Source organism: Passer montanus, unplaced genomic scaffold (assembly GCF_014805655.1).
Source record: "Passer montanus isolate IOZ18808 unplaced genomic scaffold, ASM1480565v1 scaffold151, whole genome shotgun sequence".
NCBI classification, from domain to species: Eukaryota; Metazoa; Chordata; class Aves; order Passeriformes; family Passeridae; genus Passer; species Passer montanus.
Window position 1 is genome coordinate 177,232 of NW_024362163.1, and position 27,660 is coordinate 204,891.

Genomic DNA, 27,660 nt, shown 5'->3' on the forward strand with positions numbered 1-27,660 from the left:
CCCCCACGCAACAGGCTTTTCCAGAGCGACCCAGCCTCCTGCCTTCATGTGTCATGCTGAATCACGGAGGAGCGATGACTCACAGAGAAAACAAAACACCCCTCTGCTAAGCAAGGGAGATGTTATTCCCCATGGAGTACGTGACTGTGATATTCCCTACTTGGGCATCTTCTGTCATTAACATGCCTCATGCATAGTTTACTAGTTCTGAGGTCTCTTTTGCATGATATCTGATTACTTCTGGCAGTTTTAGAAGAGAAGCAATACTTTGCTAACATGAACCAAAATGGCAAATGTTTTCAAATTGTTTTTCCACCAATAACTGGAAAAAAAAGAGATGGAATTGACAATTTTTTTCATGTCCCTCATCATGCCATTAAAAGAGAGACATAAGCACTTCTTTCAAAAGAGAACTTTCAAATTTAGTCCAAAAGCTTCTGTATCATTACATGCACACATAAAATAGGTTTCCTGCAAAATCCATTCGCCTTGCACTTGAGTGTCCAAAGGCAAATGCTTTGTTGCTGTGCTGTCCTAAGCAACTCTCAGAACATCCTTTTCCCCCAGCTTTTGCTTGCTCTTAGCTGTGCTGTCTGCAGAGCTGCACTGGGAAGTGGAACAGGGAACTGCATTAGAACAAATAAACACATCTTTTTTTGCAGTCATTCTATCAAAACTGGATGTTTTTCCAGGCCTGATGGAGCACACAAGCAATTCTACCAGTACATCTGGGCAGACAATGTGAGGGCAGCAAAAAGCTCCTGGTCTGGGAGAAAGAAGAGTAGAAAAGTGGCAAAAAGAATCTGTTTAAAATGGTATTATTAAAAATAAATAAAAATTCATGCAACTGTACCTCCCACCCTGAGGTGAAACACACTACACTCTTCAAAAGCTTTCAGCAGATATTTCTTTAATCTTTGCATACTGACAAATTTAACATACATGTCAAATGCACCACTGAAATCATGTGCTTGTAGGGCCAAAATTATTACTCTAGCCTGAAGTATCTGTAAGGTTGAACCATTTTACTGATATCCAAGGCTGTAAAGTGTTTCTTGAACACCTCCAGGGAAAGTGACTCCACCACCTCCCTGGGCAGTCACTCCAATGCCTGACCACCCCTTCAGTGAGGAAGTTCTTCCTGGTGTCCAACCTGTTTCTTATAAAATTGCCTGAGAGCTTCTGTACCACTAGCTTATGAAAGAAGTGTAAAGGGTCATTGGCAAGATCAGTACAAATCGCAAAGTGCAAATAAATATTTGTTAGAAAAATTCAAGGCAAGAACTAGATAATCTGGTAAACAGGAAAACTTCTTTACTTGCTGGATCAGCTGAAAAACTGTGTGCCTGTGGGTCTAATATCACTCTGGGACAAATTATTTCCCTCTTGTTTATAATATACTCTGAACACAACATTACTTTGGGTATGGATGAAAGAAAAGCTTAACTCATAATAAAAGAACAATTTAAACAACCAGCATCCTACTAATTGTTTCTACTTTTTCACAAAACTGCATCAAACATCATCAAGACTACAAAGGATATACAATTTTAAACTTCAGATAGGGAAAATGAAATCCCATCCCTATCACTTTTTGTTCTCTTTAAGATACAGAAACATTATATATATATAATATTTATATAATATATATATTTTTTAAAATATATTTTCATTAATTCCTTCTATTCCATAGTTAACGTTTCACTCTGGCATTGTGCTATTTTGACAATCCACAGTACAAAATGCTGCTAGATGCTAAAGGTGTGCACTAAGTGTTGACTCTGAGTACTTCTGAAAAATCAGACTATTCTTTACATCTCTAAATAACAGGTTATGCCTTTGGTTTCAAGATCTGACATTATACAACTAGTCAAAGCAGTTTCAAGAACTCTTACATAAAAGGACATTTCTTGAAGAACTACTGGACCAGTTTGAAAGTCAATAGGCTGTGTGAGAGTGATCACGTAAGAAATGCAGTGAGAAGCTTGTCAGACTGCTGCAAGCTACAGTCTTTATATTTTCTCATAGAAATGGCCCAACAGTTCACAAATGGGTTTTGGCTGAATGCAGAGAATTCCCTGCACTTCTGAGATGGAGGTCCAGTTAACATGGTGCATGCACATTTAGAAAGTCACATTACTGTTGTTTTCCTCACAGCATCTTTTATTAGGAAATATCTTTAAGTCCGAGCAAAGTAACTTGCAACTTGTCATTATAAAGAATATCTCTGATAAATAAAAGTTATTTATTACAGATATTTCTTACAATTGATTTTATCTAGAAATTCTTTCATTGATTAACAGGCATGACTGAAATCTTCCTGACCTTCATTCAAAATTCTCATTGCTATCTTTTAGCTTCCCATTCTGGAAATGACTGAAGAAACTTAAGAAATTTTAATTAGTGAATAATAAACACAGTCATTCTATTAACAGGCATTCTTGAAGGAGAACTGAGCAATTCAGCCCTTCCTTTACAAGCCTGTTCAGGGAAATTTGTTCCTTTACTCAGGACAGCTAGAAAAGGCAAGGAAAATTAGACATTCCACACTGATGGATACCTTTTCTACCAGGTATTATCATTAGGCAAGCAACTAGTCATCTTCCAGGGCAACTAGGTACTTGTTTTAAAAGGGATGCTTGCCTTTATATAAACTCAGATAACGTGATTCCAAGCTAGCCTTCTGACTGAATCATCAAAGCAGTTATATGTCCCTCACATAACCTGATAATTAGCTGTCTTCTGCATAGTTCCTCTTCTCCTGAAAATGCACTTTTCTGAACATGCATCAGGACACAGACTAGGTCTGATACATTTTCTGGAGGAAACTGATATACGTATTAAGGAAATTTTATGGCAACTGTATGGAGCAGACCTCTGAAAAAAAACCAACCACATAAAATCTAGAACTTTTTCCAGCACCTAAGCAGCTCTGTATTTAAGCACAGGCCATGTCTGCCAGGCTATTCATGAGTGGAAATCACCATTACTCCCCATGTGTGCAGTGCCTGGGAGTCACAGGTACACTCCAGCATTTGCTGCTGCTGCTGAGAGGATAAGCAATGATTTTACTCCTCAGTCATAGCCCATTTCTGCACTGATTAGTTGTTTGCAGCAGTGTGCCATCCCTTTCACAATGAGCCCAAACACATCCATTGAGCACCTCCCAGGTGTCACGGACCCAAGTGTGGCTGCTGGAGTTACCCACTGGAGGTGGGAGCCAGCAGCCCGGGCTGCAGAGCCAACTGCTCTGCTCTCCACTGGCCCCACGCTGCAGCAACAGGGCTCCAAGAAGGAGCCAGAGATGTCATTTCTGAACATCAAACCATCGGCCACCTTCCTGATAATGTTACCAACAAGGAGGTTGATTCCAGCAGCTCTGTCACCTGCTTGCTGGTGGAAGCCACTGAATTACTTTGGACACGTTACTAAACAGCTGCAGTGTTCAAGGTGAGATTTTCTAAGGCAAGTGAAAGAGCTGCATTCCTCCCTTCCTCTGCGTTTGCTGAGAAAACTTAGATTTGTGTGTAACTAGCATGGGCTGAAGCTGAACTGCTTCACTTCAAGAAGTTCAACAACCTCTTAACATTTCAATAACATCTTCACATTTCTCCTGAACAAAAATGGATTTTTAAATTAATATTTCACTGAATACATTGCCCATCTTGCCATTTAACCTCCTCCCCTGCTAGTTTTGCTACTCTGGTGCCCTTGTGTATTTTTCTTAACTACCACAATAAAAAAAGCACAAATTCCTTAAAATCCCCACACTGTCAGAGCAAGGTACATACATGTTTCTGCAGGAATGTTACAGGCACTTCAGGTATTGCTAAGTCCCATTTTACAAATGCCTTTCAAATACAGAATTTCTTAAGAAGAATTGCTTCCAAACAATTAACAACAACAAAGTTTGGTCAAACTGAGAGAAAAAAAAAAGTACATCTGTGGGGGAAATCACATTTTTAATTTACCCTGCAGAACAATAGGTAATAAGTTTTTCAGTGCTGCCATTTTTCATTGGAAGTTCAAACTAGAAATGCAGTTACATACCCCTTTATAGAAGTGACACATTCCTTCTCTAACTTACAAAATCAGAGGCAAAATACACAGGCTTTGGTGAATAAAATTAAGTGATTTAGCATTTCCCCAATGTGGCAGAACAGAAGAGATTCAAATAAAGCAAGCATGAATTTTTATGAAATCAAGGCCAGCCTGCAGAAAAAAAAGCCTAATTACCTAAATAGTGCCACAAAGTTCAAGCAAACATTTGTACTGCAAAACCAGCAGCAGTTCACCAACAGAAATCTGTTCAAAGTAGTAATAATCACCTGTAGAAGTACGAGCACCCCCTGACTGTGTTGTGAGTAAAGTGTTCCTGAGTCTTCTCATTTCCAAAGTCCTCCAATGGGTCTGACCACAGGATGTCACACATAGGTCCATATGCAGGTGGTTCCTTGAATCGATCTAACTAAGAAAAATAGGAGACAAAGAAATACTAACTTCTTTCAACTATGTATCACAGAAACATTGAAGCAAAATTACTATTTTTTACTCCATGAGCAAGTGAACAAGAGACTCACAGCAATCTGTTCTGCAGCTTTAAAGCAATGGAGTTTGAGTAACAGCAAAACACTCCTTGCAAACATTGATGGGGATACAAGGAGCAGATCTTACTGAAAATTAAGACATATAGTGGATTCCCATTGTAAATGAATTTTTGATCTTTTGCCTTTCTACTGGTTCTTGCAAGCATTCCTGTGGACAAGGGAGAATACAGTATTTCTGTATTTCATGATTCTTCAAACTTAGAACATTCAATTTATGTAAGTGAGGCACCTCAAGAAAATACAATAGTTATTTCAAAGTAAGTTCCCATTTAGATTTGCATACATTTTAACAAAAAATTGTATCTAAATATCAAGACAATATCTCTGCATTACAGCATGTTGGCGTGACATTCCTGTTGCTTCTGTAACCTCAACCCTAATTAAGAATCTAAAAACTTCTCTTTTTGGTCTTCCTATGGGTATTTAAAACCTCAAATTACACAGAATCATATGCAAATAAGATGAAGCATAGTAAAATAATAAAATAATAAAAATCAGTATTCGCTGAAAGAACTCTTTAATATAATAACATCATGTGTTATCTCAAGAATTCTTTAATATAAGAACAGCCCTGTTAAGATGATGTATGAATAAGGCTTGCAGTCTGAAATATTCCCTATTTTGACCAGAAAGATCAAGTAAAAGATTCAGTAGCTAGTAGATAACTTCTCCCCTCAAAAAAAAATTTCAAAGAGAACAAATTGGTTTTGTAAGCTTTCAATACTCAAGTTTTAGTAAGAGACCTCTACAATTTTACCTTTGCATTCTCATCTTGACATATTCACAGCATATCTACACTTCTTATTTCAGCCCTCTGAGATTAATGCTTATGTAATTACAATTCATTTAAACTAAACAAAAATTCATAAATATGCAAACCCAATTTCTGCTGATTGCCAAAGACAAATAAACCTGCTGGGTTGGGCAGGGGGAAGGGAAGGTGTTAATGAACCTAATCTAGAATCTGAGAGCTAAACAACTTCACTCTGCCATTATGCTGTTGCAGAGCCAGCTAATTTTTAAGCAGAGTATTTTTGTTTACTGAGACAGTGAACCTTTACCTCAGAAACAAAACTTTGCATTCAGTAATTTTTTAAAGTGCAGTTAATATATTGAGCTAATTGCTTTTAAACCAAAACATGTAATTACTGGCTCAATTTGCTTGGTTTTTTTTAAACTATATTTGTTTCTTAGTAGACTACAAATTAACCTCAGAATATAAATTACCTTTCACTAACCTGAAAGCTCAGAAATAGATATCCATATTTGCAAGCCTTAAACAGCAAACAAGGAGGATTTTTTTTTCTGGGAACACTAAGAATGAATGGTTTAAATAGCTCTACCTAGAAATATCAACTGAGATCTCTTCAACAAAATATATTAATAAAAAATTAATCCTTGATAACATGCAATAACACTGGATTACGTGAAGAAGATGTATGACATTGTTCTCTGAAGTTCCATGAGATTTCTGAGAAACTTTTCAGAACATAAGGGTACAACAAGCATGAACTTATTAAGCCTCAATTAGACCATCTGCTGGGCACTCAAATGCAGAACTATTAAAAATATGGCGGGACCTATTGAGAATGAAGCTCTTGACTATTTAAAAAAATACCAACCAATATATTCATTGCAATCATATGAGCCTTTTTAGTTACATCTTTGTATACCACGAGGTTCTTCTAGAGCTCTTTTGTATCTTCTCCAAGAAAGCACAGAACACTAAACAAGGCACAAGGAATTGCCAGATGGGGCTTGCATTGTGCTAACAGGTAATACCTCTAAGACTTACTTTTCTGATGTCATCTAAGGTGTTGATCTCTGGAGACAAGCCACCATGTACACACAGGAATTGTTGGTTCATCAGAGCAGCCAAGGGAAGGCAGTCGAAGGCATCCATGCAGGCATCATATACACGTTCTGAATATTTGATTTTACCTTTTAAAAATTAAGATGGTAACAAAAAGTGCCATCAATATTTAAGAGGAAAAAGGATTATGCTTAATAGCTCAAACTCTTTCCTCTCACTATTCTATCCACTATTGAGGACTGTACCCAAACTTTTGCTTAATACAAAAATATCTTCAGGAATCCGCTGCAGGAAAAATTCTTCCTGTTCTGAGGTGGAATTAATAAATTTTTTTCATATTTTTTTCTAAAAAACTGTAAATAAACAACTGAATATACCATTACAGTCTACCATTTCTACTCAGTATGAAATCTGTAGAGCAAGCCTTAAAACATCTGCTGAATGGTTATCATCATTATCACTCAATACACTCTCTATGAAATAGTCAGAACTTTAGCCCAGTCCCTTATAATTAATTATCTACAGAAATGCCATTATGAAATGAACGAGGTGGAATAATGAAGCTGAAATGTTAATTTACCAATATGCATATTAAACTCAGTAAACCATGAAGCCTTCAAGCCAATTAACATTTCCTTTATCCCCAGTGTAAAAAGAAAACACAGACTTATGGCAATAGTTTCATCTCAGTGTCACAGGGAAAAAAAAGAAAAGCTTCATTGTGCAGGTAAAGGTCTACATCTAATAAGCTTTTATGTGTCACTGCATCCTTTCTTGCAACACAGAAAGGAATTCACATCAAAAGAGCATATTGAAAAGTTTAAGCCTACACACAGAATAAATGTGAAAATGCTATACCTAAAGGAAAAACAAAATAAAAATTCCTTGCATTTTTCTGCTGCTCCATGAGATGAGACCCAGTGAGATGAGGTCCTCCTTAACTAGCAGTCAGGAACCTGTTCAGATGCCAGGGCTGGTGTGGCAGCAGGTTCTGCCTGCCAGGCTGCTGTGTGGGGCAGCAAACCCTCAGCTGCTGCCAGAAGCATCAGCAGCAGTTCACGAGAGCAGCCAGGCCCACGTGGACCCACAGCAGCCCCAGGATGCTCTCACACTCAAATCTGGGGGGTCTAAACCCTTCCATGCCACACCACTGAGAGGTGACTGCCCCCTCGGGGAACAGGGACTACCATTTAAAATTAATGGCAGTTAACATGAAAGAACACAGAAATGTATTAATAGTGAACCAGTATCAAATATTTGCAAAATAACAAATTAAGTTGCTGAAAAAGGAGTTAAAAGGAGAAAGGTAAGATAGACTTACATTCTTGCTTAAATGTGAAATACTCTGTTAAATGTCTACATTCATGGTTCCCACGAAGTAAAAACAGTGTTTTGGGGTAAAGGATTTTCAAGGCCCACAAGTACAGCACACACTGTGAATCAGAACAAGAAAGAAAGTCAGAAGTCATAATTAATGACAGAACAATTTACATTCCCCTCCATCACAAAAAACTAGCAGAAAAAGTAAAAGCAATCTGTACAAAGCATTTATTTTCAACTGATTAACTTCATTCTTCATATGCTACATTCAAACATTTCTCTGCACTTGAGCCTGGACTGGCTGGAACTCGCGTGGGTATATTCTGCCAGAGTTTTACACTTCTTGCTGAGTGGCACCTCCCTGGTCAGCCGTGTGCTGCCTCCAGCAGCCCCAGCTCTCGCCCAGCAGTTGCTGTGTGCAACCACAGAAGGAAGTGCATCCCTGGAAGGAAGGGTGCACTCTCCACCTGCAAGGTTAGGCAGAAATCTCCCGTGGAAACAATTCCACCGGAAGACCTGCATTTCCTGGCCTAAGGAAAATGTGCCTCAGAACAATTTAACTCACACTTCAGGAAATACCTCAGCTTCCAGAATTACACAGAGAGCTTGTTAATTTTTCAGTTAACATTGTTCCCTACATACAACTGCAGTAAAAAAGATCCACAAAGCTCTTGCATTAAACGAAGTTACTACAAAGCTTTTATAATTAATTGTCTCTTTCCTAAAGATTTCTATTTGAGATGACATTTCTTCTAGACATATTTTTAAAGATAAAGAAGAAAAAAGACTTGGAGAGGCTAAGTTCTGCTCAGACCTCTCTAAACCACCCAATTAAAAATATTTGTTTTGAAAATGAACTCAAGGCTCCAAAAAGGTTGATGGAAATAAGACCCACTCATCCCATGAGATGAGCCCACTGCCTGCAAGGACACTGTACAGACCACAATGTTCTCTCAAAAGCTAGAAAGCTAGAAAAATTGTCTGAATGGTTTTCCCTCCAGCCTTTCCTTTCTTATATAACCATGAACTGCTGAAATGCTGCACAAGAAACAAAAGGTGTCAAAAAACCCCATTTTCATTTACAACTACTTCCTAACACTCCCCTTTGCTCCACTGGAAAAAAAAAAATCATTTAACTTATTAATCAATAGATTGGGGTTTCAGAATATACTCTATGGTTTCAGATTAGAACAAAAACAGCATTGCTGTCAATGCAATGCCTCTACATTATATTGTGAACTCCCTTCTACAATTCAGAGTGTCTTGAAAAACAGCTGAATAATAAATTTAATAATCTCAACATGTAGATTTCAGATCCCTTGTTTGCTACACAGTCAACTTATAAGAAAAATAGGAAAAGATGAAGGGCTTCAACATTTTAATGTTTGTGCTCACACTATCCATAGATAATCACACAGCAGCAGGAGTGTTATACTACTACTCGTTGCCTTGAATTTAGTTCATGTAAACATCTGAATGCTCTGCCTGTTCTTTATCTGTAATTTCTGTTCTTCTACTCAGAGGGTGTACAGACAGAGGAAACCAGCAAAAATACAGGCAGTATTCTCGAGTAATTGGTAAAACTAATTCTCCCTCTTGGAAACACATGGGAGGCCTCCCAGCTCATGCCAATTCTTCCACCTCCCTGGTACTACTGCCACTGCAGGAAGCAAGAAGAGATGTCGGAATGCCAGGGAAATCATGCTAATGTAATCCAGCAAGGAATTATGGTCAGGTCACAGGAATCATCTGTTGTGGCCCAAAACAACCACAAAGTTTGTGGGTGAAGAAAGTCTTCTGTCTCTGTGCAAACTCCAGCAGACTTGGGTTTGAGGGTTTCACTCCAATGGGGCAAGAAACCTGAACTTGTCCACACCACTAGAGCTATTCTCTCTCTGATGATGACTCCTTCATTTCTCAAAGAATTTCCAGAACATTCCACTTCAAACTTACTGACACATGCAAAAATTTTATGTAAATGTTGTGCGACAAGAAGTCTAAAGTGACACCCCCATCCACGCAAAGAAAGATCTAGTTTTTAAAGTCATAGCTGAGTTACCTTAGAGCTTCTAATCCTGCCAAAACACGTTTAGAAAAGCATGATTTGTGATTAGATGAAACAGCATATTAAAAAAAAAAAAAAGTGGTTTACATTGCCCTTGTAACTAAGTTTTTCGTTTTTTTCTAAAGCTCTGGCAAGATTAAAGCAAGCACTTCATATTTAAAATACTGTCCAGATCTAGAAAGCAGGGAAAATAAGGAGAGATGGAATTTTTGACTTTTTGGCATTAGGTACTTGTTTACAGGTTGATTGCTCTGTATTTGCTTATCATAGATTTTTTTCTTTTTTTTCTATGTTTCCTTTGAAGTACTCATGAGAACCAGACAGAAGGTAACAAAGAATCAATACAGTCTAGAAAGCTCTATTTCTCTGCCATTATTCAAGCAATATAAGCCCACTATTCACATTTTGTGTTGTTTTCAGCAGTACTATATCAAAGGTTTATTTTGTTTAGATGATTCCTTTAATTTTCTCCCTTTTCTTTTCAGTAGTTCAGTGAAGTAATGTCGTAATAGTAAATAAGAACTAATTAGAAGATTTTTCCATGCAAACTAAAGAGCAAACATGAGGGCAACAGTTTTCACGGTTTTTCAACTTACAGTCATTTACATACAAAAAACCTTACGCCTAAACAACAAATCATGAGCAAACATTCTGGTTTTGATTTTTTCCTACCTGTGCTTCACATATCATCATTTTTACTGAAAACAAAATATTTATGATAAATTGCCCTTGTTGAAAATCTGAACTTAAAGTCTTTAAGTATTTCATAATACTGCTTCCCTGTTGTAAAATTTTAAAATACCTTTCTTCCTTCAACATTTTAAGTAAGAGCATACTAAATATCAGCTCTGCTGTAACTCTATGCAAAATGTACAGCAGGGACCTTGCGATCTAGAAATCTGTAAGGTATTTTTGCCTGTTTCATTTCAGCCTATCAAAACCCCCATATTTTATATATATATGCATCTAAGAAGTTACAGGTTACAGTTCTTAACTGAGGACCCTCAAACCCCTCTTACTTGTTTAGTGTTTTTCAGCTGCTATTTTGAAATAGCAGATATGTTAGGGTTATAACAAAGAGGTAATCTGTTCACCTCCCAGGTCCCATAGTCAAGCTGTTTTCCTGCTGAGGTTCTGGCAGCCTCAGCTTCAGGAAAGAAAAGGTCTGTGCAATTAAGCACTGTGAAAGCCAAAGGCCCACATCTCCAAAACAGACTTGGGATTTAACTCCACTGTTGTACACTGAATTGGAGCATTTGCACAATTCCACATTTCAGCCCATTCTGGAAAGGAAAACCAAAGGCCCCAGAGCTCTTCCATGCATATCAAGTTATGTGATTAAAACAAGGAGCCTTGAAAAATCATCACCATGACCACTTGAGTACAACCACAGCATCACAGTGCTCACTTCTGGATGCTCTGGCACTGGTAGTGCTGTGAAGAGAAAGATGCAGCCCACTGCCAGCTGTGTGGCTTTGCAGGGACTACAAAAGTTGAACTCCCCCTCCAAATGACTGACAGCACTGGGCACTCCTCAGAAGATGAAATAAAGTGTGAGTAAGTGCGATGTAATTCACACTTGAAAGGATAATTTGAGCCACACATTGCTAAGGTCTCTACTGATGCTCTGTGACCTGTGGAACTGCCATAGCTCCCACACTCTCTAACACACACCTCACCAAAGTATAAAAATTGCATTACTGTAGGTGCACTGAAATAATGATACCATCACAACATCTAGTACAGACACAGCTTCCTAAAATGGACTAACCATCCCAATGGAAACCATGTACCTTTTACACACATAGCTGCATTCACACTACTGGGATAAATCTTTATTACAGCATGATTTCAGAAACAAATAAAGATACATTGCAGCTGTAGCCAGAATACTCACATGAGATGCAATTTACTGCCATTTCTGAACTACTATCCCTTGAGCACAAATAAAATTATGAACACTACTGCAAATAAAGAAAAAGTCATATTGCCTTCACTACAAGTAGGATTTCAGCACAATTGCAATATATTGTTTGCTAATGTTTAGACCATATTGTTCCCATTTCAGCCTTTAAAAAGAGTATCTGAAAAGTTTAAAAAATATCCAAAAAGAAGTACCTCTTTTTCAACCAAAAAGTGACTAGGAAATTCTTTTTTTGTAAACATTCCTATAATTATTATAGCTAGTACTTTCTAGAGAGAGACGGCTCCTAACTCTCCTTTTTGGGATCCTGTGTCTAGGCCCCAGCTGCTCTCTGAGAAGACGGGTCCCACAGAGAGATGGCATCAGTGCAGGGGAAATGGTGCCATCACATGCTCTCCCCCTGCAGCCAAAAGGGGTTCTTGGCATGCTGGGGACTCACACTGGGAACAGCTGGCACAGGACCAGTCAAGCTGCAAGGACGGCCCTGACTCAAACAGATGTTCCAGTCTGGAAATCTAATATATATAAAAATAATCTGAATTTGCTAAGTTACTGAATATTCACAGCTCTGAGGAGCAATGCCGTACAAAAACAAGATCTTACAAGGTGCACATTGTTGCTATGAAGAAAGATATTTGTTACTGGTCTACAGAAGAAAAGGGCAAGGAAATTCAGGATAATTAAAGTCCTAGGATTTTCTTTGCTTTAAGAGAACTGAAAAATACTATTGACTTCACCGGTGAAGTATTTCTGACCAGCCCCAATTATTTTAAATCAAGCTGTTTACTGGAAAACATTACCACACTACAGTAACAGACAATGTTGAAAGGTGTTTATTCTGCCAATGAAGTCCTGAAAAGTTCACAGAGACTTGAGAGATGATAAACACACAACTTCACCAGCATTTACTTCACCCAGTGTTTACTAACATAAATTTATTTATGTGTAATTCTTTTCTTGGGAGAGACCATTTAATTTCCAACAGTTCACCAAGTTCAGAAGCATCTCAAGTGGCAGATGCTTGATTTTAATTGATGTAAGGTCCAGTGGTCAAATTCCAGACTCACTCCAAACACCTCACTTTGTTCTTGCTGCAAATACTACAACACCAGTTTCACCTTCTGCAATGTCAGTCTGTGCATTCAGGAAGGGAAATGTATGCATGTTCTGGACCTTAAAACATAACTCCACTTTTGTTAGTCATGAACATTGGTTCAATTCTCCATATTTTAACTCTTTCCTCTGCCAAAAATGATCACTACATACCTTATGATGGCCAAGTGACATATAAGACAGTATGCTGTTATATGGAATTAAGCAAGAAAATAATTCCAACAGTTGGTTTACATATTATTGTTATTAATGCACTGTAGCTGGTTTTTACTCTGTAATTTTCCTAAGACTGTGATGAAAAATAGTCTATATGTACACTCCTCCCTACACTGCACAGCATTTGTCTGCTTTTCAAAAAAGAGTTTTCAGACTTGGGTAGAGAAATTAGTCATTCTCCCTTACAACCTATTCCTGCAGAACCACTTAGGCTGTAACTATTCTTTACATTTAAAAATAGCCTTGTGTTTTGATCATCTGTGTTTCTATTCTCCATGACCATAAAACTTATTTGAAAGTGAAAACTAAGGGGGGGTTTCTTCTACTCTGGAGTCAAACCCCTGGAACAGTGCACAAGCATAAGAGGGAAACGTTATCAGTTATACAGCCAAGGAAACAAATGCATTGTATTAAATTGCAGAAATTTGTTATTTTAAGTGAAGAAATGCCCAGGCTCTGCCAAAAGGTCAAATGGAAAAGAGAACGCAGATAAGGAATAAAGATTCCGTCTGCGCCAAGAATCCTTGTCTCATTCTACCTACAACTTGACACTTCTAACTTTACCTGTTGTAACTTCTCTATCAGTCTCTCATCCTTTGACTCATTGCTTAGAGCTAATATAAAAAACACAAAACACCCACCCCCTTCAAGCAGTGAAGTAAAAATGGAGCATACACATGAAGAATTGAGCCCTTGGATCAAAAGCTCAATAGAGCAAGGACCGACATTTCTGCTGAGTGCCTTATACAAATACTTTTCTCTTTTTCCCTCTGAATTATCAAATGCCTTCCACCTACCTTATGCAATTTCTTTCTCTGTTCTTAATGATAATAGCTTGCATTATATAGTACCTTTCATCCAGAAGAATCCCAAATGCTTTGCAGCCCACAGAGAAAGATTATCTCGCCCACTATCAGAACTCAGCTTGGTCTAAGCTCAATGGTGTCACTTTTACACTAGAGATCACACAGCAATCAAGGGGAATGTTTTTAAAGCTTGTATTACTCATGATTAGTACCTTGGACCAGCCACTTAATTCTTTTGGAAAGACCCCAGAACTGCAATACTCTCCTGTCTCCATAGCAGAAAGGGAATCCAGCAGATGGATGGAAGATCACTGTGTGATTGGCATGGTAGAAATATGAACTGAGGCTAGGGTTGTTTACCAGCATGACTTCCCCAGCACAAAGTACTGACAAGAGTTGGTGCCTGATCTATGTACTTAGGTCCCCTTCTCCACCAGAAACATCTTCCCCCTCTAAATGCCAAGTTGCATTCTTCACAATTTTCTTTTCCTTGTCACTAGTTATTGTGCTGAGTTCATGCCTGAATGCACAGCTCTACATCTAAATACACTTATGAAACAGAAACTTGCCTTTCTTTTCGAATATATTCTTTAATCAAGGTGACAGGTGGGGAAAATCAGTTATGTGACCAAAAAAAAGTAGTGTTTTGGGAACCTAACATACAAAAGAAATAATACAAGTGACAGCCGAGATATTCCCTTGGCACTGGCAGAAGCTAATACTGTTTCCAGTGAAAAAGCAATGCTCCTGAATGGAAAAACTGCATTCAGAATACAATTTGCTAAGTATGTATGCACAGGTTGCTAAATGAGAGATCTTAAGGGGATTATTGCCTATACATAGACTGTTTTCTTTGTTTCATATGGCTTGCTATTTCTTTAATTGGTAATAGCCCTGGAATAGATTTTGGTAAACTGTCAGAGAAGCACTTGAAAGCTGTTCTATTTCTTTTATTAAAAGCCTACATATATAGAAATGAAGATAAAATTTTCCTCTTCCAGACACATCTTGTCTCGATCAAAGACTGCAGGAGATATGAATGAGGTTATCACAACTCAAAACTGGTAGTGCAAGATGGAGCTGCACAATGGTGTAAGTCTGTGAAGGTCCTCCTGCTCCTCCTTCCCAACCCTCCCCAAGCAATCCGATTACCAGCTCACTCCAAATGAGGTTTCAGAATTAACTAATAAAGCAAAAGTAGTTTTATTGAATTTAATTTTTCAGAAACTTCTTACTTTAAACATAATACTGGCAAGATAATACACTGATCTGTTTTCCAAACACCTAACTCAGCTGCTCGGCCTTATATACTTGTATACCAATACGGCAACAGTGTACTTTGATATGGGATGTAGAATGAAACAGCAGTGGTTCTCACATGATGCCATCTGATCTAGTCACAGACACACAGACATGTATCATAGGAACTATATTGCTTCCAATAGGTAATGGGCATTCTGCCCTGACTCAGAGGGGAAATTCAAGCCTGAACTTTTCACAGAAACAGTCAAGATGTAGATCAAGAGTTCAGCAAGGATTTCTGATTGACTGTTCAATGACTAGATCAGCTATAACAGAGACAAAAAAAATCCATATCAGGTTTTACTCAGTATTTATTCATCTTTTAAGTTTGTAAAATCAAGCAGTAACACAGGATAGAAGAAAACATCTAGTTTGCTTTACAAGCACAGGAACAAAGAATTTGGGCTTGGTATTTCACTCACTTCTAGTCAAAGCTGGCAGGTTGGATAGGACACGGCTTCTTTCACAAGCCAGTCAAAGAGCCCATTTGACCTCCTCATTCTGTGGCCTCACCTGGAGATTACACCAGGTCTCAGCACCACCCACAGGGCACTTGTGCATCACTTCTCTGTGGATTCAAGTGCTGCATCAAAAGCCAGAGATCATGCACTCCTGCATACCACATCTAAATAGAATTTACTCATTCTCTCCAGCACAGCATGCTGCATGCTGGCTTTTTGTCCCATTTACCTCTCATCTAGTCATTCCATTCTCCTCAAATTTCACATCCAGGAAACTCAGATCAAATAAACCCAAAAGTCAAAACTAAACTATGGGTCTCAGGTTAGGTTTTTCTGTTATGTCTCTCTTTTAATAGCTCACATCTACTCAGGCTATTTAGCTTTTGCAAGCTGGAGAACACGCTGCCTTCTGTGCAATATTTAGATGGCCACCAGTTAGCACCATTCTGTGTCAGCTTTCCAGCACAGATATAGTGGGATTTGGCTGGATTCCAAGCAACCCTTATAAAAGCACCACCAGCAACATTAACATGGTATTTGTGAAGAGCCTCAGTACTCCTGAGCTAGTTAAGATATGATGGTAAATATACAAAACATGCTGCAAGTGATTCTGTACCCAAACCCAGAAATTAGAAACTTACTTCAATGCTGAAGTACCCTCTGTCCACGTAGTCCCCCAGGAAGAGGTACCGCGTGTTGGCAGGAGAACCTCCCACTTCAAACAGTTTCATCAAGTCAAAGAACTGACCATGGATGTCTCCACAAACTAGAACAGAAGAGGAGCAATATTTAGATTCACCATGCAAAAATCATCTTAGGTACACACAATCCAAAGTCACTGTGTTGCAAGACATGTTATGACAATTTTGTGCATCATTCACTAGTTAAACAGCTTAACAGTCTGCGCCTTCAGGGGAAGAGTTTGGCTCTGCTCTCTTGTGAAACTTCAAACTCCCTGGTGGGTGATTTCAAGCATCTGCAGGAAGGCAGGCAAAGCTTTTGGAGAACCCCATGGATGCCTAAGAGTGCTGTATCAAAACCTGCTTTGTTTCTTCTACTCAAAAGAGAACCTCCCCCACACACTTTTAGGGTCAAGACCAGAGTTTTTATGGCAATTATCCTTAACCAAGGTGATGTTAATAAATAGCCCTGACTGGTACTGTTTAAACTGGCCCTTCAGTGACCTAAAAAACCCAACCAAACAAAAAAATCTGATTTTCACACTCTAAGGGTGATTTTGAAGTAACTGAAGAAAACCAAGGGTCCAAGATAGGCCTTATTGTGCAGCAGCAGCCCACCATAAGTAAAATTCAGATGCTCTCTTTCAGGTGATGCCCTTGTTCCACTGCAGATAAGCAAACCTCACATTTGTCAACGTGTCTTGGAGAAGCTGAAGTCACAACTCCATATAGATAGAAAAGGACTATATAGAACAGCTGCAACACCAAATCAAACAAACTCCCAGACAAATTGTTCATATGCTACTGTCTTTCATCTCAGGCAAGTTCACATTATAGTTTTGTCCTTGCATCACTTTTCCCTGGACGTATACACTAAGATCCATATAGTGTCATTCCATCAAGAAAAACTAAATACAAAAGCCAGAAAGAATCCCCATCCAAACCAAACCAACCACCCACCCACTCTGGGTACAGAAAAAACCCACTGATATCTCAGTCACTGTTTTCATGAATATTTATATGAAATTGGTGACAATTCATGATTCCTGCTAGCTGACCATTCTTCTGTGACAGTAACATGATATTTTCCCCATAAAATAGTATATTTTATCTTATCACCACTGTGATACACTGTATAATCTTTTAACCAGTTGATTCCCCACTGTGAGTTTTAGATGACAACTTTCATACTAAAAGACATCAACAATTATAATTTTAACCTAAGAATAATATCTGCCATTAATTATGCCAAATAAATACTACTTAAATCCTCAAGTGGGATGACATCACCACTGTTTCTCTAAAAAAAATGTTTGTACCCCAAAGGAAATTTTTTGGTAACATCTTTATTTGAACACATTAATCTACCAAACCAATACACATTTCTTGACTGTACTCCTCTGCATGGACACTGTGGGAAGATTAAAAACACGTGTCGCAATTTGATGGCCAGGCAATCTGCTCTCCTAACTTGCAGCAGAAAAGCTTTTAGTTACATAACTGTACAGTTCTACCAATTATCGCCCGCCCCCATTTGCTCCAACTGCAAAAACCTCAAGTTGAACAAGACTTACAGATTTTAAAATGGATTTAACTTTTTTAGTTTCACTTAAAGCACAAAGAAACTAGAGTTTTTTTTTCTTTTGGTGTGCACACATGTGTGAACAGGTAAATACACTGGGCCCATTACAGAGAAACCAAAAATGTTAGAAAGCTTTCTGCAAGAAGCTGCATGTCCCTGAATTTGTCACAAGTCAGAAAAGCAGTGTGCAAATCAGTGAACAGGACAGAAATAAAAAGTGCAAAGTTCTGCAATCCCACAAGGTGCAAAAGTCTGAATTGGTCTCAAAAACGGATACTTGATAGATATTCTAGGTATTTTGCACAGAGCAGCCTACTACTTTTATACTTAGCAATAGATGCTGAAATGTATCCAGGAAAAACAAAAAAAACCACACCACCCCCCCCCCCCCCAAAAAAAAAAAGAAAATCCAAAAAGCCCAGCACTCAAAACTAACCTTTTCAATTAAAGTAGTTCCAAAAGAGAAGCTTAAAATCAGCAGGAAAAAGCAGAGAGAGGAAGATGCTCTAAACCTCAATACTAACTCTTATTTTATTTATCATGGCCAAATCCCAGACTTCCGACTGGAAAACTACAATGCTACATACAGTTAATCCAATTAGTATTTTGCCTGGAATAGGATGGAATAGTTTACAGACTTTACTTTCTAGGTTTAAGCTTGAAATGTCCTTGTAATGTAAACCCCATATACTCATATTCTGATGAATAGCCTGATTTACAAATGAATTAAAGGGGCAATTTTGCATGCAAACACTACTATGCTCAATTTATCATTTGAAAAGAACTGCAACTGCTTCTTAAGCTATAGTTCTGTCACCTTTCTTTTCCAACTCTAAATTCCTATGAACCTCAGATCTGGAAGATTTCCCAGGCAGTTGAATCAATGCTTTATCTTTCAATAGGTGGGAGCAAAAGAGATCCAGCATTATATTTCCATTCATGAAGGCAGAAACATCCACCAGCCAACAACTCTAGCATAGTCTTCATGTCATGTTGCAGCTTCATATCAGTAAGAAAGAACTTGCAGCACTTTGCCAAGAGCCCACAGGACAGGTTCTATATCCACTCCACACTGCTGAGTCCACCACCTTTGTCCTTCTTGTTACAAGAAAAAAATAATTAAAAGCACACTACTTATTATATATTCAGGTTTACTCTCTTACAAGTATTAGCATTGAATCTGTTGTTCCTGGTAATTTTGCCAGACACATCCTGTTTTGTAACACCTGTGCAGACCTTCTTTTGGTACTGGAGCTCTTACTATTAAACAACACATGCAAAGAGGTTTGAACATTCTTTCATTAACTAATAACAAAAAAATCCCCAGCACAGTAAGCAGGAAATTCAATTTTTAATGAAGATCTCCAGGATCAATGTACTTATGGATTTAAACTATGAACACAGGGAACATAAAGCATCACATTCTATGTGTGCAGGATTAACATTAAAAGCAGCTGTGTTCATATTTAAAAAAAAAATCCAGATAACTTTCCAATATCAATGATTTCATGAAAGTGCCATCAAGTCATGGCCTTTGTAAACTCATTAATTTATAATAACAAACTAATCTGACAGCAATCTTTTTCTCCCCGAAGAAGACAGCACTGCATTATTTACCCAGCGCTCTTCAACTGTCTTTGCATTCTAAAATTGCCAGCTAGAGAACAACAGAACTTTTTCAATTCACTTACTATTTCCAGGGTCAGTTCAGGCATCAAATTTGTTGCTTAAGAATTTGTCTACTTGAGGTGTAAAGAAATTTTTAAGTTATTTTAAACTGATGTCTTGATCTCCAAAAAATTAATTGCTGGTACAATCAGAAAATTGGAGAAACACTAGTTGTTTGTGGACTCCTTAGAAATTTATCTCTGTTGAGGAAGTTTTCAAGGAAGACATGGGCCCCTTGACAAGATTCAAGTTCACAGGACTGCCCTTGCAATTCCTGAGAAACCATGTTTCTGAGCAGCTTTTTCTACTTGTTATGATGAGTATTTTGATCCACTACACAACCTTTACCTATAGCAACCAATTTTTTCCAATTTAACTGTCTATAAAACACCATTATAAAAATAGAAATTGGACATGGGGAGACACAGGAGAAATGTTTTTGTCATCCTAATACAAATTAAATTATGTTTCTGATGGCTTCACCATGAGGATTTCTCTTTGATTTACATCAAAGGAACAAGCAATACTGAAACAGGAACAACTGATTTCAAGTGGTACTAGCAGTGAAGGAAATTCGAAGCTGAGCAGTGCATTTGCCAGTTTATTTATAGATGACAAAGTGGTATAACAGTGATTTAGAGTGCAATGTCTAGTGGCACAAATAAAAAGTCTGTGACTGCTCTTCACATACCTTCCTTCTGATAACTAAATGCTCTTCACTGTGTACAAACTCAGTCCAAAGATAATTCTATATGGTTTCCCACTCCAAATGGACATTAAGAACAAAATTTATATTCACACTACATTAAACACCATCAATTCAAAAATTTTCTATTTACAACAGATTGGATATGCCGCAAATATTTTCTCATTTATCAGGTATATGCTTAATTGGTGTAACATAATAGGCTGGCAGTAAAATACAGTTACTGTTTCAAGTGAATTTTCATTCCACGTATCACAAGATTATATTCCCATGTTCAAATGCCATCAGGTACTAGGAGCAGGTATGTAACACTCTGTCACCAGCTCCAGAAGCAGGTGCAAATAGAGAACATTTGCAAACTCATACACGTAAGACAATTAACAACAACCTAGCAAAGATATCTTTTAAACCACTGTGTAGGGAATAATATCCACCACTTGATCACTTGTTCTTTACATTCACTGAGCTAAAGATGCTTTTGCACTGAGTTCCAAGAGACTGTGCTTGAGCAAAGCAGCACACAATACAAAAAAAAAAAACTAAGGGAGGAAAACACCCTATTGAGTTACACTGTAGAATGCAGACTGCAAATCCCAAAGGAGATTGCTTTGTACAATGTTTTGGAAACATTTAGCTGCTTACCATTCCATTAGTGAGCTCATGCTTCCAAGAGCTTACTGCTTTGCAAAGACACCTGGTACTTACAAAGCCTTACTGACAAAGAAACGATTGCACCATGTAAACCTGCACGTGTCTGAGCAGACTTGTGGCTGGTCACTTGTACAGATCTACAGTAAGATGGCAAAGAGGCTGCATGTCCAATGAGAAGTATGCCCTAAACATTTCTCCAGGCAAGTAGTTTGAAGAAAAGGAAAGTTAAAAGGCTAAGTGAAGAAGCCAAATGGGAAGGAATCCTTACAGTGGACACACAAAAACAAAGCAAAATCAACTAAACCAACTTCTGTAGATGAGTTATCAAAGACTGGGCTTCATCAGAAAACTCATAAACATGAGGGAAAACAACTACAAGAGCTACATGCATTAAATTCTCATGTGCTTCAAGAACAACCACTGCATTGTTTTTGAAGGGTTCAACTATTAACCAGAAGGCTCTGATTTTCCTCAAAATTTAATAACAAAGTCACATATAAGGGTCACATGTCTTCAATTACACAACTTTACAGCTTGAATGAGGTTTGTGTGCAAGTGTGTATCTGAGGAATATTATACATTCCCATAGCAATATGAAATGTTCAGAACGCCACAGTTTCATTCCATTTTTTTTTAATCACTGAAGAAAGAGCAATTTTCTTCCTTACTTTCTGGAGAACAACAAGGAAGAAGTACAAAATAAAAGAAGAAACTCCAGAAATTTTTATTTGCATCTGCTCACTAAAGACACAAAGTTTATGGTTAAGTTACATACATCGTTTCATTGCCATGCAATTCTGTTCCTGTTTGTGAGCTGTTTAAAGAACTTGCAGTTTTATTACTTACTGAAATTAAGGTCAGAATCATGTAGACAGCTCACTAAGTAACTCTTCCAAAGAAAACAAGTACAAGACTCAACATAATGGGCTTTAATATAAATGTTTGTTATACTGAGTCTATTGAACAACACAGCTCTATTTCCAAAAGAAGCATGATCTCATTCATATTCATATCTGGTTATCTAACGTGATTATAATAGGCTTTCATCTATCTTTTCCCTTCAATCACTGCATGAAAATGGATGAGTTTATACTACCACAGTGAACTGGCATTAACAAAAAAATACAATTATGTATTTTCATAAAGAGGCCTAGTTAACCAAAGATAAATCCAGAAACCATTGAACATACAGGTACAGCAAAGGAAACCACAAATGAAGCATCAAAGCCACATTTGCCAATGTTATTTGACTGATAACTTTCCCTCTTTGCACAGAGGAAAAAAAAGGCAAGGAGCATCTTGGGAAAATCTGTTTTCTGTGCAACACATGAGGACACTGTACTGTGTTCTGCTCTGCCAACACTTGCAACTCCAGTGTCTGTAAAGATCACCCACGCTCACTCCTTCTAATAGGAGTTCGTTTTCTCCCACCACCCCCTGAAGGCTAGAACAAATTAATGACACTTGATTTGAAGAGGCAGAGTGAAAAAGAGTAGAGAAGGGAAAACATCACATCAGAAAAGACCTTTAGGACAACAGTCATTAACATTCTCTGATGGAGGAAGCAAAAAAAAACCTCAAACCATAACCCATGCAGCAGCAGAAGCCCTTCAAAATGTTAAGCCTAGAAAAAGTGTTCAGCACGAAGATTTTAAAAATAGCTCTACGTATTAATTTTCACATCACAATATTATTTACAGTGTCTAAAAACAAAATAAAAACCAGGTACATAAGCTTCACAGGCAGAGGAGTGCCTTTGTGTATACAGGAAATAGCAGAAACAAGTCTCAGGAAACAGGCTGTACCCAGTGCTGTAAAACCTACACTGCCAGAGAAAAAAAATCCCTTCTCTCCATGCCCCTACCCCTGAATTTCTCGGCAGAGTTAAGTTGGTATCACTTGTTGGCAATGAGGTACTAAATGAAAATTTTAAATTCCAGATCAAAGCACTCAATGGAGTGGTAGTAGAAAGGGGATGGTGATCTAGTGAATATTTTACAGATCTTTTTTTCCAAGATCAATATAGGTAGGTTAATGTGCTTAATGCGTATATGTGCTTTCATCACATATACAAGATGCTGAATTAGGTCACAGAGGGAGAAAAAAAAATGTGACAGGACTAAATCAGCATTCATTCTCATATCCACCAAAGAAACAACTGGCTCTTCCCCTGCCATCCTCCCAAGGTCAGCACTGCCCCTGAGGATCCTCCTTAGCAAATATAAAAGCAAGTATACTGTCATTATCTCCTGTTAATGCACCCTCAAAATCAGGGAGCAATGCATACTCCACAAATAACCCCATCAGAAGGATTACTTGTGAGGAAAGTATTTCATTGGTGTTTGGGTCAGGATTTCCAGCTCATATCCTGAGGTCAAGATTATTTTTAGCAATAGGAAAATTCTCTCATTCTCAGTTTTACAAATGTGAAAAACAAAGGCCCAAGGAATTTTAACAGTTTATAAGGTCACAGGTTCAGTCAGCAGGAATAGCCTGAGAGGGAGCAATGCATCCTTATATTGCTGCATCCAATTCAATGCACCAGAAGCAGACAGTCCTTTCAAGGAGGAAGGAAGATTGTGCAGAAGAAGCAGGAACAGCCCGGCTTTAAACACAATGTTCCAAATGAAATTTAGGGAAGCTGAAACAAGGCAAAATGAGAAAAGGACTTTTGAAGAGGAGAATCTCAAATAAGAGGGTAATTTTTTTTTGCTGATGATTTAATTCAACTCTTAGGAACAGGTTTCTCTACAATCAGTATTTCTCTCAGCAGCACTAATCCCAACCCCAGTAAAGCTAAAACATAAGCACTAGTATTACATGGATCCAGTGAGAGTTACATAAAGCCCAAAGAAAGCCTCAGTTATTTACAGAGCCATGATGGATAGTATAGTTTGCTCTTCTTACTACAGAATTTTAGAGCAGTATTACCATCACAGACTGCAATCCAATCACCTTCCAAGCACCCAGCAACGTACAAGATTTTACAGGTAGCATGTCAAGCTTCAGTATATGAATGCCTAGTATCTAAAAACCTAACCACAAAATCTTCATGTTGGCTGGTAACACAGGTTTTCCATTTTTACCTGGAGATACCATTTGCTGTCACAGTTTCCTCATTCTGTGCCATCATAGCCCTACTTGATGTTTCATCCCATCCCCACAAAGTGTTTTAATGAGAATCAGAAGCAACACTCTTACAAAAATTATGCTCCTTGCTTCAGTGCAACAATTTGTCTTATCAGTACAAAACAAACATTTGCCCACCAAAAAAACCTGCATTTGTTTGTTACCTTTGTATCTGTAGCACTCTGTAGGTCCCAGAAACAGAAGGGAAAATGAAAATAAGATTTCTCAAATTCCTGTGCTCTTAATTAGCAATCAGTATCCACATGGATACTTGTATGCTTCCCGAGTTGGAAGAGCCAGCACAATTAGCCTTAAGAAATTCAGTGAAGTGCAGCATTTGGGCTATATTCAGAGCCGTGAATGAAAAGAATCAGCAGCAAAGACCTAGTGAGCTTTTAGTTTCAGTTTTTGTGCCCATCTTAGTGGGCTTGAGCCATCACTGTAATCCAGCCTCTCTGTACTATGGGTGTTCGTGTGATAGTATATGGGTATAACGCAAAGAAAAGCAAGAAATGCGCAAGATTCCCCAATTCTAGTTTAAGCCATAGAAAATGACTGTGAAATTATAATCTATATTACATAACCAAAGTCTTATGCAAATCTAATTCTGGTGAAAAATGCTTAAGCTCTGAGGAAAGTGCTTTCAAGAGAAAGCTCTCCAAAGCAATTTTTTTGTCCTAGTAAAAGCTCACAGCATAATTAGTTAGGAGAGCCAGTGCAAGGAGGAGTTGACCACACTGATTTCCCCTTGATGAAAACATAAACATGATCTTGAGTAGACGGTTAAATCCATATGCTGATCCTAAATCAACATGAATCATAGAATGGCTGGGGTTTAAAGGCACCTTTAAGAATACCTAGTTCTAGAAACAAACTGCTATCACTTAATGATCCTTATGAAAATAAACACAAAAGTCATGTTGATGAACTGAATAGCCTTAATTATGTTTCTTTGTATAACCTTGTTATTAGGCAGAGTGCAAGCAAGTTGAAAAGGACTAAGGGCAGTCAGGCAGATTTGAGGTAGCTCTTGCTCTGTGTTCCTCAAGCAAGCTAAGCAGTCCCTCACACTATATTAAGAATTGTTCTCCTAATGTCTGGCTAGAGAGGGAAAAAAACCCAAGAAGTCAGAAGAGGGGAGTGACAGGAAAGAAGTATTATTTTAGCAGACAGCCACCAACCAGATCACATGCAGTAAGTTGTTCTGAGAGGTAAGAGAGTACTGCTGTTCTGAAGGAGGTAAGAAGAAAAGGCCACCAGCGTGCAAAGAGTATCAGGTTAAAAAAAAATGGAAGAAAAATTCTGTTAAACTGAATTGGCATTCATGCCACAGGTCTGCAGTCTTCCAGTAACCTCAAATCTAACATCCTTTCAGGCTCCTAATGTAGAGTTAGTAAATATATTTTTATGATTACATACAAGACATTCCAAGGGGAGATAAGTAAGTGTTTAAAATGCTGCCTATCAGTCAAAAGATTTCATTGACATTTGATAAGTGAATTAAGTGTATATGAATCCAGTATCTCCAACCAAGGATCTCCACACCTTACACCTTGCACTTTCAGGATAAAGGACTCTTCTGCTTGAATGAACCCCAGTCAAACAGATAATACAATTATATGTAACACAATAGATCAGAGCACACAGCAAAATAATGCTTGAATGGGGCATTAAGAGAAGAGCATTTTCCTGCTCCCATTCCATGCAAGTTGGGTATTGCTGATTTTTTTAACACAACAAAATGCTCACACAGATTGAAGATGTTAAGCCCTTATTTCAGAACTTTCCTCTTTAACTCTCCTGCTCCCTAGAATGACTCACTTTTCAGAAAGAACATTGTCTGCTTTTGGCTAAAATTCAATACATTATCAGTTTAAATCATAACAGAAAATGTTCTTTCCAACTATAATACACTACAATACTAACCCCAAAACAGCCGTAGATGAGTTTACTTTTGTCCTGAAAAAAGAAAAAATCCTTTTCATGATATTAAAAGAATTGCATTTCTCTTCCTCATCTCTCTTTAGCATGTCTTTCCTGCAGCTTCAAATTCAGCTCCCAGCTGCAAGAAACAAGACCATGAAAACATTCCTGGTGAAAGATGATATAACAAAAGCCATCATTTGGAAATGCTCACAGTAAGTATTCTTTTTACTTGAAATTCTTCATCTAGCATGTTATTAATCCGTTTGTGACTCCTCATAAGCACTAAATTTGAGAGAGAAATGCCACTTTTCACCACCTCTTACAGGCTGTGAGGTTCCATCCCGTGAGGGCTGGTGACAAGCTGACCCCTACAGAATGTGCTTCTGTTCAACAAAGCAGAGTCAAGCAAAAACTCGAGGAAGTGCTCAAAACCACAGACCCTTATCAAGGCAACTCCAGGAGTCTCACTCTGACCAAAGTCCTTCACTAGAACAATGAAATCATCAAACAAAACAGTGAAACATCATGGGAAGCTGAACATCCACTAAAACAAAAGTTACTATTACAAAAAAAACCCCACCCTCAAAACCCAAATGCCAAATGAAGAGAGTAAACTTCTCCACACAGTCAAGGCAAATCAAGTAAACCCAGCAACGTTACTAATTTTCTTGCAACGAAATTGCCATATTTCAGCCAACAAACAGCCAACAAACCAGACGCCATTGTGTTTTTAAGCAATCACATCTGCATCTACCCTGGATTTATAAGGCTGTATAGGTCCCTTGATACTTTCAGATGCTTAAGTTTTACCCTGTTGCTTACTACCATCCACATATTGTCATACAGAATGTCTGGACTCTGGCACCTTGAATGAAATGGTAACTTGTACTTCAATAGTCCTTTGCTACAAGGAGTGGGTCCACTCCAATTTCCTGTTCCTTCGTTTCTTTATTGATGTCTAATTCCCTTTGTTTTCTATACTGAGTAGCTTAATGAACTATTTTTTTTACAGGAGAATAGTGAACCTGGTATCTTCTACACTGATGGCATTTATATTATTTTTATGCATATTTCTAGATATTCTATTCCTTGCTTGCAAACAGGCAAGAGGCTTTATTCTCAAGAATATGCTGCCTTGATTTAATGAAACAAAATTCTTTGCTCTCATTACACATTCCTTTATGAAAAAACAATTGCTGCTGCTGCTTCTCCCTTGTAATGGTTTGCACAACTGATTGGTCAAATTTGGCTCTCAACACTCAAACAATTTTAGGGAAACAGTTCTTTTGTGGATTTGATACTGTCAAGTGAAAAATGTGTACTAAGAAAAAAAAATGCTATTTGCACTTCATGGACTTTCCAGGCTGCTTGCTTCTCTTTTAGACTGCAATAAACTGGTTATTTGAAGTGACCTAGAGGCAGAAACCTTTCAGGCACATAAAAATAATAAAATTCTAATGTATTCATATGTTTGTGAGAGCTTGCCTGTGCTTCACTGGAACTGGAGATATTGCTTGGCAGTCTCTCTTTAGTCTTTTTGTATCTGGCTAAGTAATAAACTATTAAAAAAACCCAAAACCTCTTGGATCATAAACCTGTATTTATTGTATCTGAATGTTTTCATGTACTCCAGAAGTTTTATAACCTACATATTCATTGAAAATTTCATACAATATTTTTGTGTATCTATA

The 27,660-nt window shown here is 37.9% G+C and overlaps 1 protein-coding gene across 2 annotated transcripts in view; it reads right to left on the minus strand.

Annotated features, from left to right (window-relative positions):
• Positions 1-27,660, minus strand: part of PPP3CA (protein phosphatase 3 catalytic subunit alpha) — a 170,837-nt gene that overhangs the window by 34,192 nt on the left and 108,985 nt on the right. For both annotated transcript variants that reach the window (XM_039702005.1, XM_039702004.1), the window contains exons 3-6: positions 16,269-16,393; positions 7,742-7,853; positions 6,403-6,548; positions 4,329-4,468 (exon numbers count right to left, since the gene is read on the minus strand). In XM_039702005.1, the coding sequence (XP_039557939.1) occupies positions 4,329-4,468; positions 6,403-6,548; positions 7,742-7,853; positions 16,269-16,393 (523 nt within the window). The remainder of the gene's footprint in view (positions 1-4,328; positions 4,469-6,402; positions 6,549-7,741; positions 7,854-16,268; positions 16,394-27,660) is intronic.